Genomic DNA, 15,116 nt, shown 5'->3' with positions numbered 1-15,116 from the left:
ATTCTTTTTTATAATGTTAACATTATTTTTATTTAAAATACCTGTATTAATCTCTTTTTTCTGGTTTAAATTTTTAGAATTGTTCGGCAAATGGCACAGGAGCAGTTCTTCTTAATGGCCACCCGATGTTGTATGGGACAACGACCTCTTCTTTTTTTTATAACTTTGTTATTTACTGTATTAGGGGTAAGACATTTTAAACTTTATCATTTGGATATATATATATGTCTATAGGAAATAATACATATTTAACTTTAGTTACCATACTTCCATATTTTTTCTCAATATACTGTACATTAACAAATCAATATATAAAAAGTTTATTCAAAAAAGGCAGATTTACGGGTATTTTGTAATCTGTAAATTGCCTTTTCTTCTGGAAGATGTACACAGAATGATAAACCTGTAAATGGACAGTTCTTCCATGCAAATTGTATTATGATTGTATATTAGACATACATAGGTAATTTGCTATGATACTGGTACAGTTTTACCTAAAGCAGCCCTTCAGTCATTTTCTCTTTAATATTAAACTTACGTTTTGAGTATGATTCAAATGTTCAGTATGTTAGAAATTTGTCAATTTCACTAGCTTCAATATGTTGATGCTAACAAATGTTCATTGAATGAAATATGCTTATAATTTTTAATTACTATATTGTTTAAAGATGTAATATTAGTAGAACATAAGTAGAATATAAAATGCAACTGCTGAAAATAAAATCCTAAAATTACTGTATTATTACTGGTGAGCATTTTGACTGCTTCGTTACGTACATGTGTATTAAAAGCTGAGGTTGTGATTTTGAGAACTGATTTACATAAATCATAGTGCTAGCTATTCTAACATTAAGTTTTCCAAGTAATTATAAACTGCCATCATCTTTTGCTCTGTTGTATTTTTAAATTTAATTCTGCTTTCCTAACACTGAACAAGCTCTGTCTAGAGCCCACAGTAGAGCAGAGCATTTCTTGTACTCCAAACCTTGGTAAACTCCACCATATTTCATATGTGGTGAATGATGGCTGGGACTCAAGGAATCATAAGATATAAGGCTTGGGGAAACCTCGGAGTTACACTACCACATCCTGTCTAGTGCAGGAATCTGTTCCAGCACACCTATCAGATGATGACCTCCTCAGATAGTTTGCTCCATCACTGAACAGCTCTCACCCCCTAGGACATTTTCCTTGTGTCCAGGTGAAATCTTCATTTAATTAATATCCATTTTTTCTTGTCCTGTTCCGTAAAAGAACTCTGAACAATTCTGCCCTACCTTCTACATGATGGTTGACATCATGTAATTACAGAATTTTCATGTGAACCCACTTTTCTATAGATTAAATGTATTGAAAGACCTCAAACTCCTACAGATTGTCCTCATTTAGTGGCCAAATTGGGATCAGCAACTTGGTCATTAAGAGAAGTGATTGCTAAGTGAAACTTATGGCTTGTGATCTTCAGCTTTCCTCTGCTTTCCAGATATGCAAAAGTTGTAAATGCAAGGAATTGATCATAAAGTTACTTTTTCATCACTGTTGTACAATAGCTAAATGAGGCAGTCACTAAGCAAGAATTACTTGTACATTTTTCCCCTCCGGGCCTCTTTTGACCTTGATTGCTCTTTTCTGGACATGCTGCAATTTGTAAATGGCCTTCATAAAATGTGATAATGTGACTTAATATTGCATAGGTCATCTGACCTAAGCAAAATAGAGAGAAACAATAGCCTAGAAGTATGATTTATTAACAATGCTACTTTTATCAGTGGTTATTTTACTAGTAAGTACTGCCAAAGAAGCTTGTGATCTGTTTTTCAAATAATGGTTTTACTGAGCTCTGGTTGATTGCACAGTCATAAGGAAATGGTTCCATTATTTAAAGCAATAAATCAAGATATTTCTAAGAGCATGAAATATGCTTTGAATTGGAACCTTAGGTCACATTTAGAAATTATACAACTATTTTTTTTATGCATCAAGATATTCCTGAATTACATGCTAAGGAATATTTCCAAAGAGTTAGGATACATTTGAAAACTATCTAGGATATGATGGAAAGAATGTGGTAGTAGAGGGAAAATTTTGAAAATATAATATTTCTAACAGTGCAAACTGTTTCACAAGTACTTTAGAATGCAGATGCTTGTTAAGTTATTCGTCTCTAAATCTTATGTGAAAGTTTTCTGAATTAATTGATGCATTTGGATTTAAGATTTGATGTGGAAACTCATACAAGAATTATGCTAATACATGCTACTTTATCATTGCTGCTTAGTTTCTCTTGATGGCAACAGCTACCCAGTGTTTGTTTAGCTTAAAATGAACCAGGAACTCTGGCTTGTTAACTTTTATAAGCTAGACATAAATCAAGTGTGATTCATCATAATTATGTCTTATTAGGAAAAGAATAAGATTTCTATTAAGTGCTTCAGAAGTAACCATAAATGTTCATGCTGATTTAATGGAATCTTGTTTATGAGGATGTCTGAACTGAACATAGACTTTAAGAAATGTTCTGTGTTGTGACTATTAATGAAAGTATATTTTCAACTATGTTGATATTTTCTTTCAGAGTACTGCAAGAGAACGTGCTAAACGTTCAGGAGATTACTTTACTCTGTTAAGACATCTTCTAAATTATGCTTTCAATAGTAATATTAATGTGCCCAATGCTGAAGTTCTGCTTAATAATGAAATTGACTGGCTTAAAAGGATCAGGGTAAGTTTATTTTTTTCTTGTTGTTTTGTCACCACTTGTTATTTGTTTTAAATTTAAGTGTTAATTGCCCTGGATCTAAATATGTAAAATAAAATGGGATAATAATTATAATACATTAATTGATATGTGCTTCCTTAAAAATGTTGTTTGAAAATTCATGTGTCTGAGTATTCTCCTTCCTTAGGATGAAGTGAAAAGGACAGGAGAAACAGGTGTAGAAGAAACTATTCTAGAAGGTCATCTTGGAGTTACCAAAGAATTACTGGCATTTCAAACTCCTGAAAAAAAATATCACATTGGTTGTGAAAAAGGTGGTGCTAATCTCATCAAAGTAAGTTACTGCTGTACAAAACGTTCTAAAATTATAAAGTAGCAAAGTGAAAAATACACGAATTATAATTTATAATAAATGCCAGCATATTTACAAAAACAACGATAATTTAAATTGATTGAATTTTGGAATCTTCAAAATATGTAGAAGATCTATATTTAAATCACAGCAAAGTTTCTCTTGAGAGAACGAAGGGAAAAACTTTTATCCTTGCACAAATTTTATAAAGTTCTAAATAAAGTAAGTCATTGAATAGAGTCATTTATGTAACTCAGATAAATGTAACATGATGCACCATACATTTTAAAAAAAACTTCATTTCATTTTGAGCTTGCTAAAATCCTAACTGAAATATGAGTGGCACAGAAAATCTGTATCAAATTAAGGGCAAGTAAGTCCTTGCTCTGTGAAAATTAGGGCAAATCTCCCTGCCTGGAAATCCTTTATTCAAGTAACTTATTATCAGGCCTCTCAGCTGTGGCTAAATAGATTTGATAAACTGTTTATTAACACACACCCCTCTGGCATTTTTCATATATTTTTAAAAAATAATCTACAGCAGACGTGTCAAACTCGCGACGTCATGCGACGTATTGGCACTGTTTTGCCATTGCCGGCAATGGGGTGGGCGCGTCTTCCGCGTGACGCGTCTGGCCTGCAGGCCGGCAGTTTGAACCCTGATTTACCGTCTTCTGAATGATTCATTATCGTTACATAATGTAGTCATAGAATTTATGTTTTCTCGTGCTCTTGCAGGTAAATAATCCTCTCTTTTAAAAATCTAAGGCAGCGTGACACTTAAGTGATGTTTCATCTGATCTGGATAGTTCCTAAATTAATAACAGATCTTTTATTTACTATTTTTCAGGAATTAATAGATGATTTCATCTTTCCTGCATCAAATGTTTACTTGCAATACATGCGAAATGGAGAATTACCCGCTGAGCAGGCAATACCTGTCTGTAGTTCCCCAGCTACCATTAATGCTGGATTCGAGCTGTTGGTAGCCTTAGCAGTGGGCTGTGTCCGTAACCTCAAACAAATAGTAGATACTTTGACTGAAATGTATTATATAGGCACTGCGATAACTAGTACGTACTAATTCACATTTTAACATTTTTCTATGAATTTTATATTCATATACTTTCATATATTTTCATAATTTATTTGGGAAAAATGCTGGGTTGGTAGATTATTAGGCCTGTTTCTCTGAATTGTAGCCTTTGAGCATTTTAAAAATTTAGAAGATTGCTGGTGTTGAATGAGAAAGAATATATTCTGCTTCTTGCTTAAATCCAGAACCTTTTTCTTTGAGATGATTGCTAGGTGGTATAATTATATTTCTAAAAGGAGTAGATAAAGATTAAATGTGGTTAGGACTGGGCAGGTACTACATTCTTAGAGGCTTCAGTTCCAAATTGTTATTAGAGCTTCTCCAAAGACTCAGTGACTGTAGTGAATTTTGAATAATTGCAGTTGGAAAAGGAAACATCCAAGTATTGTTAGTCCCCCTGTGCTTGAGGAACCTAGAAACATTTATTTTTGGATCCTGTCCCAAGTCTTTGTTCAGTTTTGGCAAACTAACGCCTTTTTTTTTACAGATCTAGCAATTTCGCAAGTCATCTTAAAATAAGTTGTATATAAATTATTTAAAGGGGGCCTTACTATATAGTTTTGTGCTTTCTTTGTGGATTTTATTTTGTCTATTTGTACTTAGGAAATAAGATGCTGAGGGATGTCATTTGTAACGTACACATTTTCATGTAAAATCCATTTCTTAAGGGAATTGTATTTGAAATAAACTTGTTTTGTGAATACAGTTTTAAGAAATAGCAATTCGCCTACTAGTATATTTCAAGTTATAAGCTGTTAATGGTCTAATATATTTAATTTGTCCTAGCGTGTGAAGCACTAACAGAATGGGAATATTTGCCACCTGTTGGACCACGACCACCAAAGGGATTTGTAGGGCTTAAAAATGCTGGAGCCACTTGTTACATGAATTCTGTCATTCAGCAACTATATATGATTCCTGCCATCAGGAATGGAATTCTTGCAATTGATGGAACAGGGAGTGATGTAGATGATGACATGTCTGGAGATGAGAAACAAGATGAGGTAATAACTGCGTTTTGCTTAATATATGATACTGCATCCAATTGTGCTTAAGTTTTTAACTACCAACAATTTTAAAAAGCATAGAAGCCACATTCTGTGCTTTTATGCTAGTTCTTAGTAATATCAGCAATTTCAAAAGCAAATATCCTTCTATGTTACACAAGTTTGATGTTTTCTCGCTTTCTCAAATGCATTAAATGTGGCCTACCTTTTAAAACTCTTAATTCATTACGCTCAAATCATTTATCTGCTCTTTAAAATACTTTCAATATTCTTTCTTTACCAAATAGTGACTTAAAATTTGACATCTTGAATGATATATAAATTTCCTGAATTGCAAACTACATTAGTGTTTCAAAATACAATGTAAGATATTGAAGTGGCACTCAATATAGTAAGGATACAACACACTTATGGATGTAAATCTGATTATAAAAAAGATAAAAGGAACGATATTGAAGATGATGGAGGAGCATGATTTTGGTCATGGAAAAATATAATGACATAATTAAGAGAATGTACAGTGATGAGCTATGAACCTTCACCATCCCCCTCCCACGTTTTTGCTTGAAAGGAGAAGAGAAGTTTAATTACAGTTTGTGGCAAACTCTCCTTACCTTTCTAGCCAGTCAACTGTTTGATCTTGATTTCAGGGATCAATATTTTAACAAACAATACATTAGTGAATGAGTCTGAAGTACTTCTCACTGTATTCTGATCTGTCATTCTGTCTGAGATGGTTATGGTTAAGCATATGTTGCCTATGTGCAAATTGCAGTAGTAGGACAATTTAAGTAAAGTGCTAACGTAGTTGGATTATGGTCCAACAAGTTTAGAAACCAGGAAACTGCGGCTTTCCTTAGACGTGAAAACTGAGCTGGATGACTTTGGGGCATTCACTCACTCTCAACACAACCCACTACACAGGATTATCATTGTGGGGGAAATAGGAGAGAGGCGTACTAGTTATATTCCCGATCCTGAATTGACCAAATGTATATTTAAAAAATATAGGGACGCGGTGGCTCAGTGGGTTAGGACGCTGAGCTTGTTGATTAGAAGGTCAGCAGTTTGGCAGGTCGAATCCCGAGTGCCGTGTAACAGAGTGAGCGCCTGTTACTCGTCCCAGCTTCTGCCAACCTAGCAGTTCGAAAGCATGCAAAAAATGCAAGTAGAAAAATAGGGACCACTACGGTGGGAAGGTAACAGCGTTCCATGCGCCTTTGGCATCTAGTCATGCCGGCCACATGACCACAGAGACATCCTTGGACAAGCGCTGGCTCTTCGGCTTTGAAACAGAGATGAGCACCGGCCCCTAGAGTCGGAAACAACTAGCACGCATGTGCGGGGGAACCTTTACCTTTTATATTTAAAAAATGGGGTTAGGGTCCATTCATGTGATTGACAAGCAAACACCTCTGCAAGGAATGCAAAAATTGTTTTGGCAGTCCCTTCATACCAGAAGAGGCAGTTATCCCTAAAGCATCAGCTCCATCATCCTGTGACAAAAGGGTAGTTCATTATAAGTCCAGCTACCAAACTCTACTTTGCAATTGTCTTCATGTATACGTGTATGATTCTTTTTTTAAAGAGCAATGTTGACCCACGAGATGAAGTATTTGGCTATCCCCATCCATATGAAGATAAACCAACTTCAAGTAAAACAGAAGACAGAAAAGAGTACAACATAGGTGTATTAAGACATCTGCAGGTCATATTTGGCCACTTAGCAGCTTCTAGATTACAGTACTACGTGCCAAGAGGATTTTGGAAACAGTTCAGGTAAATGGGAAATTAATTTTTGTTAAAATGTCTTCTGTAATATGTTATAAGCAGCATGCACCCATTAAGAGAATTTAATTATATTTCTGAATTGATAATAGTTTTATGTGAACCTTCTATGTAGAAAGCAAGCTAAAATTGCTCAAAGAAAAAAATTGCTGGGTAGTTTAGAGAAAATCTTGGTGTGTAGGTTGTTGATACAACCAAATGCAAACTAAAGCTTTAAATTCATGCGGGCTCCATCATAGTAGGAAGATCCTTGAGTGTGAAGTGAAGTTTTTGCATATAAGTTTAATGGAAAGCACAAAACATGAATGTTAACAATATTTTTGCCCCTTGAACTTCCTAACTGTGGCTGAATTCCTGTCTTTTTTACCTGTTCATGGGGAAACAAATAGCCAAGCGGGGAGTCTATACAGGCTAACAGACATGGAGTTTTTACTGTTAATTCTGGCAGTTACCTTGGTGTTAGCAATTTTTCAGATTGAATTTAGAATACAAGGAATTCATTGTTTCCATTTAATCCAGGTTTTTATTTTACAGTTAAATCAGTCTTGTCAAATATACAATAAAGAAAATAGGTTGCAAATAAAAATAAAAATGAGAGCAATGTAGATCAAACCAATAATAATTGATTTACCTAAAACTACTGTTTGAAATATCACAGGTATTATTCTCAATTATAATTTCCTTGAAAAGATTCAATCTTACATTCAAGGATAAAAGATACCTGAGCTGTATATTTATTTGTCTGTCTGTCTGTCTGTCTGTCTGTCTGTCTGTCTGTCTATCTATCTATCTATCTATCTATCTATCTATCTATCTATATATCTATCTATCTATCTATCTATCCAATTTATATGGCTGCCCATCTCAGTGAATGACCCTTGGTGGCAAACAGAATTAAAATAGAATAGAAACAATAACAAACATTATAAAAATTCAGAATTCAAGAAACAACAAACCAAATCACTAACAAAACCAAGAAACATATCCCCTGCCTGGGGATATAACCACATCTGTAGGGCCTTACAAAAGGCCAGCAGGGCTGGGGTTGTCCTAGTCCACAGAGGGAGAATGGTCCACTGCACTAACAGCAGAAAAGGCATGTCTTTTAGGCCCTGCCGACTGCCATTTTGGGGGCAATTTGAGACATGCCTATCCTGCCTGACTGGGTCAGATGAGTAGAAACAACTGGCGAGAGATGGCCCCTGAAGTAACCTGGCCTTAAGCCGTGAAGACTTTAAAGGTGACAACCAGCACCTTGAATTGTACCCAGAAGCACGCTGGCAACCAATGCAGCTCACAGAATAGCGATGTCACGTGCAGAGTCACCAGCATCATTTACTACATGGACGTAATCCAGATGAGAAGTCACTTTACCTATTTGAACATAATTACCTCACTAGATACACTCTTCTAAGGGTATCAAATAAGAAATGAGCAAATTCATGCCAGGCATTATAGTGAAAGACACCACCGTTTTTTAGCTGATCATAATTTTCCTCTTTTGAAATATTTAAAAACAGGTAGCTATAGAAATAGGAATGGAGTTCTCACAATATCCATCTCCTGTTCTGGAGATATTTTTTTTTAAATTTTAATCCCATTTATATCCCGCCCTTCTCCGAAGACTCAGAGCGGCTTACAATCTAAGCACAAATCAAATGTGCTTAGCAATAGCCTTCATTCTATGTATATGCCTGCTTATTAGGGCTTTCGCCCCCCCCAAGCGGCATTATTACAAAGTCAGCTTATTGCCCCCAACAATCTGGGTCCTCATTTTACCTACCTCAGAAGGATGGAAGGCTGAGTCAACCTTGAGCCTGGTGGGATGCGAACCTGCGCTAATTGCAGGCAGCTGGTGTTACTTAAGGAGGCATTAGCCCACTGCTCCACCAAGGCTAGACATGTCTAGAAATATTAGCCTTTGACATCTAGGGTGGACACAATGGCATTTTTCTTGGGGGGGAAAAAGGATGAAGTCAAGGAGCGCCACTGAGTCCTATCTCATTAATTATTTTAAGGACCACATAATCCTATAAATGAAGAGGTTGATTTGGGTGGTGACAGTAATTTAGTTCTCTTTGAAAATAAATCAGTATATAATTTGAAGATTGTTGTATACTTATAACATGCATCTTTTAACTTTTAAAGTTGAGATAAACAATTATATTTACTTCTATGTAATGTTATTTGCCCCAAATCTGATTTTATTAAAAAAAATCTCTTATTCTAGACTCTGGGGTGAACCTGTAAATCTGCGAGAACAACATGATGCTTTAGAATTTTTTAACTCTCTGGTGGATAGTCTAGATGAAGCTTTAAAAGCCTTAGGTCATCCAGCAATGTTAAGTAAAGTTTTGGGAGGATCCTTTGCCGATCAGAAAATCTGTCAAGGTTGCCCTCATAGGTATGTGTTTAGTTATCTAACAGGACATTGTATATTATTGTGTAAAATATGTGCACTTCTTGTAATTAGCATGCTAAATTATTTGAAAACTGGTGATGTACAAATATTTCACACTGTAGCTTTAATAAAAATAATAGAATCTTTTAATTCCTTGAATTTACTTTTTCATGTGAGTTCTATATTGCTAAACAATTGAGGGTTAGTCCAGATCCAGTGGTTGATTTTTGTTGATACTTGTTCATGCATCTTATGCTGCAATATAGACAGGAAGCCTTTACAGCTATCCTTGTTTGCCAGTGATAAACCATATTGAAAAGCCACATGTACAGTAATAGTTTGAGCTTCCTGTTTCTAATTAAAAATCAAAATGGAAGCTTATTGTTGTCCTATTTTGTATCAGCTTGGGTTTATTTGTTCTTTCATATTCATTTGTTAGTAAATGTTACCTTTTTTCAACTTTTATTAATCTTTCCATATAAAGAAAATAACTATGCAATGTTGCCATTTATCCAGTGGGCAGCTTTTGATTTATAATTGCAGTTGTCAAGTCTAAATTATTCTACCTAGGTTTATATTTTAAGTTTTCAGTATATGTTTTACTATATTCATAAAATTACTTATTCAATAATTCATTTAGCAAAATTAAATTATTTTGCTATCTTTACAGGTACGAATGTGAAGAATCTTTTACAACACTGAATGTAGATATTAGAAATCATCAAAATCTACTTGACTCTTTGGAACAATATGTCAAAGGAGACTTACTGGAAGGTGCAAATGCATATCACTGTGAAAAATGCAACAAGAAGGTAATTTCGGCATGTCTTGAGAATAATGCTCTAAATCTGTTTTAATTCAGCAGCAGCTGACAATTTAGATGTTTATTTTGTAAGAGAATTGAGAGCTCCTATTCATCATATTTTAGTCAAAATTTAAGAATATTTCTTAGAACAATGATGCCAAGATCCCCAGGGCCACCACTTCCTTAATCATGTTGTTTAAAATGTGTTTATGTGAGCAGAGGGTTGTTTATAGCAGTTTGGTCAAGAAAAATGACTATAATTTTACTTAGAATATGTTGTTTTTGGTAATTCACAGAAATAACTGTTTTATTTCCTAGGTTGATACAGTGAAACGTTTGCTAATTAAAAAACTGCCTCCAGTTCTTGCCATCCAGCTAAAACGATTTGACTATGACTGGGAAAGGGAATGTGCAATCAAGTTCAATGATTATTTTGAGTTTCCACGTGAGTTGGATATGGAACCTTATACTGTGGCAGGAGTAGCTAAGTTAGAAGGGGATGATGTAAATCCTGAAAACCAACTAATACAGAATGAACAGTCAGAAAATGAACATTCTGGAAGTACAAAATACAGACTAGTGGGTGTATTGGTGCACAGTGGTCAAGCCAGTGGTGGACATTATTACTCTTACATTATTCAAAGAAATGGAGGAGACGGTGAGAAAAACAGATGGTATAAATTTGATGATGGCGATGTAACTGAATGCAAAATGGATGATGATGAAGAAATGAAAAATCAGTGTTTTGGTGGAGAATACATGGGAGAAGTATTTGATCATATGATGAAACGGATGTCCTACAGACGTCAGAAGAGGTGGTGGAATGCTTACATTCTTTTTTATGAACGTATGGACACAGTAGAAAAAGACAATGAACTTATAAAATATATTTCAGAACTTGCAATGACCACTAAACCCCATCAAATTAAAATGCCATCTGCAATTGAGCGGAGTGTACGAAAGCAAAATGTACAGTTCATGCATAACCGAATGCAGTACAGCCTGGAATATTTCCAGTTTGTAAAAAAATTACTGACATGTAACAGTGTCTACCTAAATCCCCCTCCAGGTAAGTTTTTGGATATTCCTAATGAAAATTAATTACATAGTTATATAAAAATAGAAAGTATTTAACATTTTTCAGATCCCTGGATTTCATTTATAATATTTTCAGTATATCTTACCATTTCCTTGAGATTAATGTTAAAATGTTTACTAAATTTATGTTCAACACACTGTTGACATCTTTCTTTTGATCATTATCTTCCATGTTCATCTTGGAAGACAAAAAGCTAAATAAGATGCTTTAATTGTTCTTAGAGAGCCGGTTAAGTATAGTAGTTGAGGCATCAAACTAGAAGCCAGAAAACTGAGTTCTAGTCACATTTTATGCACAAAGCCAGTGTGGTGACCTTGGGCCAATCACTCTCATCCTAGGAATGAACCAGTGGCAAACCACTTCTGAAAAACCTTGCCAGGAAAACTGCAGGGACTAATTTGGTAGTGATCAGGAGTCAAAACTGACTCAAATACATGCACAAAGTATATATAGATATCAGGCAGTATTGCTGAAAAAAATCTTGAAGTTGGATTGATTTAAGAAGAATTTTGAGTCAGGCTGACTTTTTAGATTTCAATACTTAAGAACTCAGTTACAACATTCTAAATTTTCTTTTTAGGACAAGATCATCTACTTCCTGAAGCAGAAGAAATTACAATGATAAGTGTTCAGCTTGCTGCTAGATTTCTGTTTACCACAGGATTTCACACAAAGAAAATAGTTCGTGGGCCTGCCAGTGACTGGTAAATTTTGACTTTTTAAGAGCATTCATTGGTCGTTGTTGTTAGCTGCGAAGTTGTGTCCGACCCATCGCGACCCTATGGACTACATTCCTCCAGGCCTTCCTGTCCTCTACCATCTTCTGGAGTCCATTTAAGCTCACGCCTACGGCTTCAGTGACTCCATCCAGACACCTTATTCTGTCGTCCCCTTCTTCTATTGCCCTCAACCTTTCCCAGCATTAGGCTCTTCTCTAGTGAGTCCTTCCTTCTCATTAGGTGGCCAAAGTATTTGAGTTTTAGCTTCAGGATCTGGCCTTCTAAAGAGCAGTCAGGGTTGATCTCTAGGATTGACCAGTTTGATCGCCTTGCAGTCCAAGGGACTCGCAGGAGTCTTCTCCAGCACCATAGTTCAAAGGCCAATAGTTCATTGGTCATACCTTCAGTGTTTTAATGTAGTTCTCGTATGACAGTATTTTAATCCCTTATCAGTTAATACCATTTCAGTGCAAGGAAGAAGACAATGACAAATCACTTCTGGAAAACTTTATCAGGAAAACTGCAGGGACTTCTTGTGTCCAGAATCAGACGTGATTGAAAAGAAGGGAAAAAATGGAGAGTAAAATAAAAAAAACTTATAGGGTTAATATATATTTTTTCTAATAGTACATAATAAGGATTTTTTTTCTATCCTTCTTTCCAGAACCTTAGTATTCAACTTTGTTTTCCCATTAGCCCTGTCGCTCAGATCAGACTGAGATACACTGATAGGCTTTGAATTACCTAGTAGCTTTTATGGCTAATTGCAATAAGAGCATGAATATTTTTGTTCATCTGTCAGGTGTGTGTTCCGCAACATAGACCAACAGTTTCTAGAGATAGAGCATGTGCTTGAGATGCCTCTTCCTGAGTGGCTAGAACATGTGCTATTTACATATGTCTAGTCATGAGATAAATGCTCTTCTTCTCTTTAATTTGAACTACTGGCTAGTCAGTTGCATATACTAACTCAGGTTCCCTTGTTAAAGGGCATGTTTCTCAGCATTTGCAGAGAGCTAAAATCATAGCACGTAACTGAATAACAACTGCCATTCAAAAAGAAAAATATTCATAATATAGTTTCCTTGGATGCACAGTATAATTGCACCCATCTGTCACCAAACACGAATACATTTTCATTACATTTGAAGTAAAAGATAGAGAAATAGAATGAGGCTTTTCTTTTCTATAAATTATATCTTGAGAAGAGAGGATTTCCCTTGTCACTTTACACATAGAAATTCATTATGGTAATAGGGCAGGTGAGAAACGGATACTTCCACAGTTTGTAAAGAACTTTTGTATATATCTCTCACCATTTGCCTTAATGGGTAAAAGGCTCATAAATACAGAATGATGAAGCAGTCTCCAATATCCCTTAAAGCAGGGGCCACGAATCCCCGATCCACAGTCCGGTATTGGGCCGTGGCCCATTGGGAACTGGGCAGCACAAGTGGCAAACGCGTGAGCGAACGCGTGAGCACATGAAGCTCCATTTGTGCACGGGCACACAAAACCATCCCCTCCTCCCTCCCCCCTCCCCACCGCTGGTCCGCAGAGCCGGAAAGGTTGGGGACTGCTGCCTTGGAAGCATCTGGCACTGATCTCAGGATGATGGCTTTATCAGCACATTATATCTCATTTGTTCTGTGGCACACACTGACAAGTCCTTGTACATCTGCATAGCGCCATTTGGTGTCAATATACTTTACTCTTGAATTAATCTTTTTTGTTTTCATGAAGGCTATCCAGTGTATTTTTCTCAAGCGTTTCTAGACATTTGGGTTCAGTAATAACAAAATCGTCTAGCAATTTGTAAACAATGTGCTTTGGCAATTAGTTTTACTACCTGAAATGTACTCAGTCTTGGTGAAGGACAGTGACACAATGCTTTACTCGTTGCTGGCCCACCCGACTACTTCACCACCATAGAGGAAAAAATATTTTGTAGTCAACTCTATCATTAGCCCAGTCCTTGTGCATGTATACAATTAATTTAACGTTGTATGCATATATATAATTAGTTCAGCAGTGCCCTTGAGATATATATGTCCAGACTCTAGAGTCATTTCCCATGGCATGGCATATCTGTCTGTCGGCCTGTCTTGCCTGCCCGTCCGTCCATCCTTCCATCCATCCATCCATCCATTATCATGTGAAAAAGGAAGTACATCTCTGAGTTGTATGGTTTTATGTATTAGGAGATAATAAAAATCATCTGGGCCTTAGTGCTTCTTAAAAGTAGGTAAATATAACCTTATATGAACAATAACACATGACATATTACACAATGTCATCACTTGTTTTTCAAAAAGAAACCAAAATGGAAAAGCCATATGTGAAAAACTAAGTACATAGGGAATAAGGAGACTAAGTAGCAGCCAGGTGCTGCTAATCTAGTGTCTTTGATCAATTGATCATCAGCAAATGTGACTAAAAGCCGAAGTTTTAGGAGTTTGGTGGTCTGCAGCTTTGAAGTGTGTTAACACAATGCCAAAGAGGAAAGACAACAGCAATGATCTTAGAGAAGCAATTGTTGCTATCCATCAATTGGGGGAGGGTTATAAGACCATTTCTAAACAATTGCTATCCATCATTCTACCATGAGAAAGATTATTGACAAGTGGAAAACACTCAATACAGTTGCCAATCTTCCCAGGAATGCATATCCCAACCTCAGTTAGCATATTAAACGTTGAAGTTCATGAGAGTACAATTAGAAAAAGACCGAACAAGTATGGTTCGTTGGAAGGATGGCCAGGAGCAAGCCTCTTATCTCTAAAACAAACATCGCAGCATGGCTTAAATTTGCAAAGTTGCATCTGAACAAATCACAAAACTTCTGGAATTTTGTCCTTTGGACAGACGAGACCAACTTGGAAATGTTTGGCTCTCATGCTGAATGCCATGTTTGGCAAAAACCAAATACAGCTTATCAGCATAGACATCTCGTATCAACCATCTACAACAGAATTTATTTATTTTATTGATGGGATTTATATCCCGCCCTATCTCCCGAAGGACTCAGGGCGGCTAACAACAAAACATACAGGGAGTGCAGAATTAGTAGGCAAGTTGTATTTGTGAGGATTAATTTTATTATTGAACAACAACCATGTTCTCAATGAAC

General features: G+C 35.9%; 1 protein-coding gene across 2 annotated transcripts in view; it reads left to right on the top strand.

Annotated features, from left to right (window-relative positions):
* USP9X (ubiquitin specific peptidase 9 X-linked) overlaps positions 1-15,116 on the top strand; it is a 127,642-nt gene that overhangs the window by 91,071 nt on the left and 21,455 nt on the right. For both annotated transcript variants that reach the window (XM_081327628.1, XM_081327627.1), the window contains 10 exons: positions 78-186; positions 2,576-2,722; positions 2,907-3,053; positions 3,922-4,144; positions 4,954-5,171; positions 6,763-6,953; positions 9,193-9,366; positions 10,034-10,175; positions 10,487-11,237; positions 11,848-11,971. In XM_081327628.1, coding sequence (XP_081183754.1) covers positions 78-186; positions 2,576-2,722; positions 2,907-3,053; positions 3,922-4,144; positions 4,954-5,171; positions 6,763-6,953; positions 9,193-9,366; positions 10,034-10,175; positions 10,487-11,237; positions 11,848-11,971 — 2,226 coding nt within the window. The remainder of the gene's footprint in view (positions 1-77; positions 187-2,575; positions 2,723-2,906; positions 3,054-3,921; positions 4,145-4,953; positions 5,172-6,762; positions 6,954-9,192; positions 9,367-10,033; positions 10,176-10,486; positions 11,238-11,847; positions 11,972-15,116) is intronic.

Source organism: Vipera berus (genome assembly GCF_964194415.1).
Source record: "Vipera berus genome assembly, chromosome: 4".
NCBI lineage: Eukaryota > Metazoa > Chordata > Lepidosauria > Squamata > Viperidae > Vipera > Vipera berus.
The sequence above is the reverse complement of the archived record's forward strand: the minus strand, read 5'-3'. Positions and strand labels throughout refer to the sequence as shown.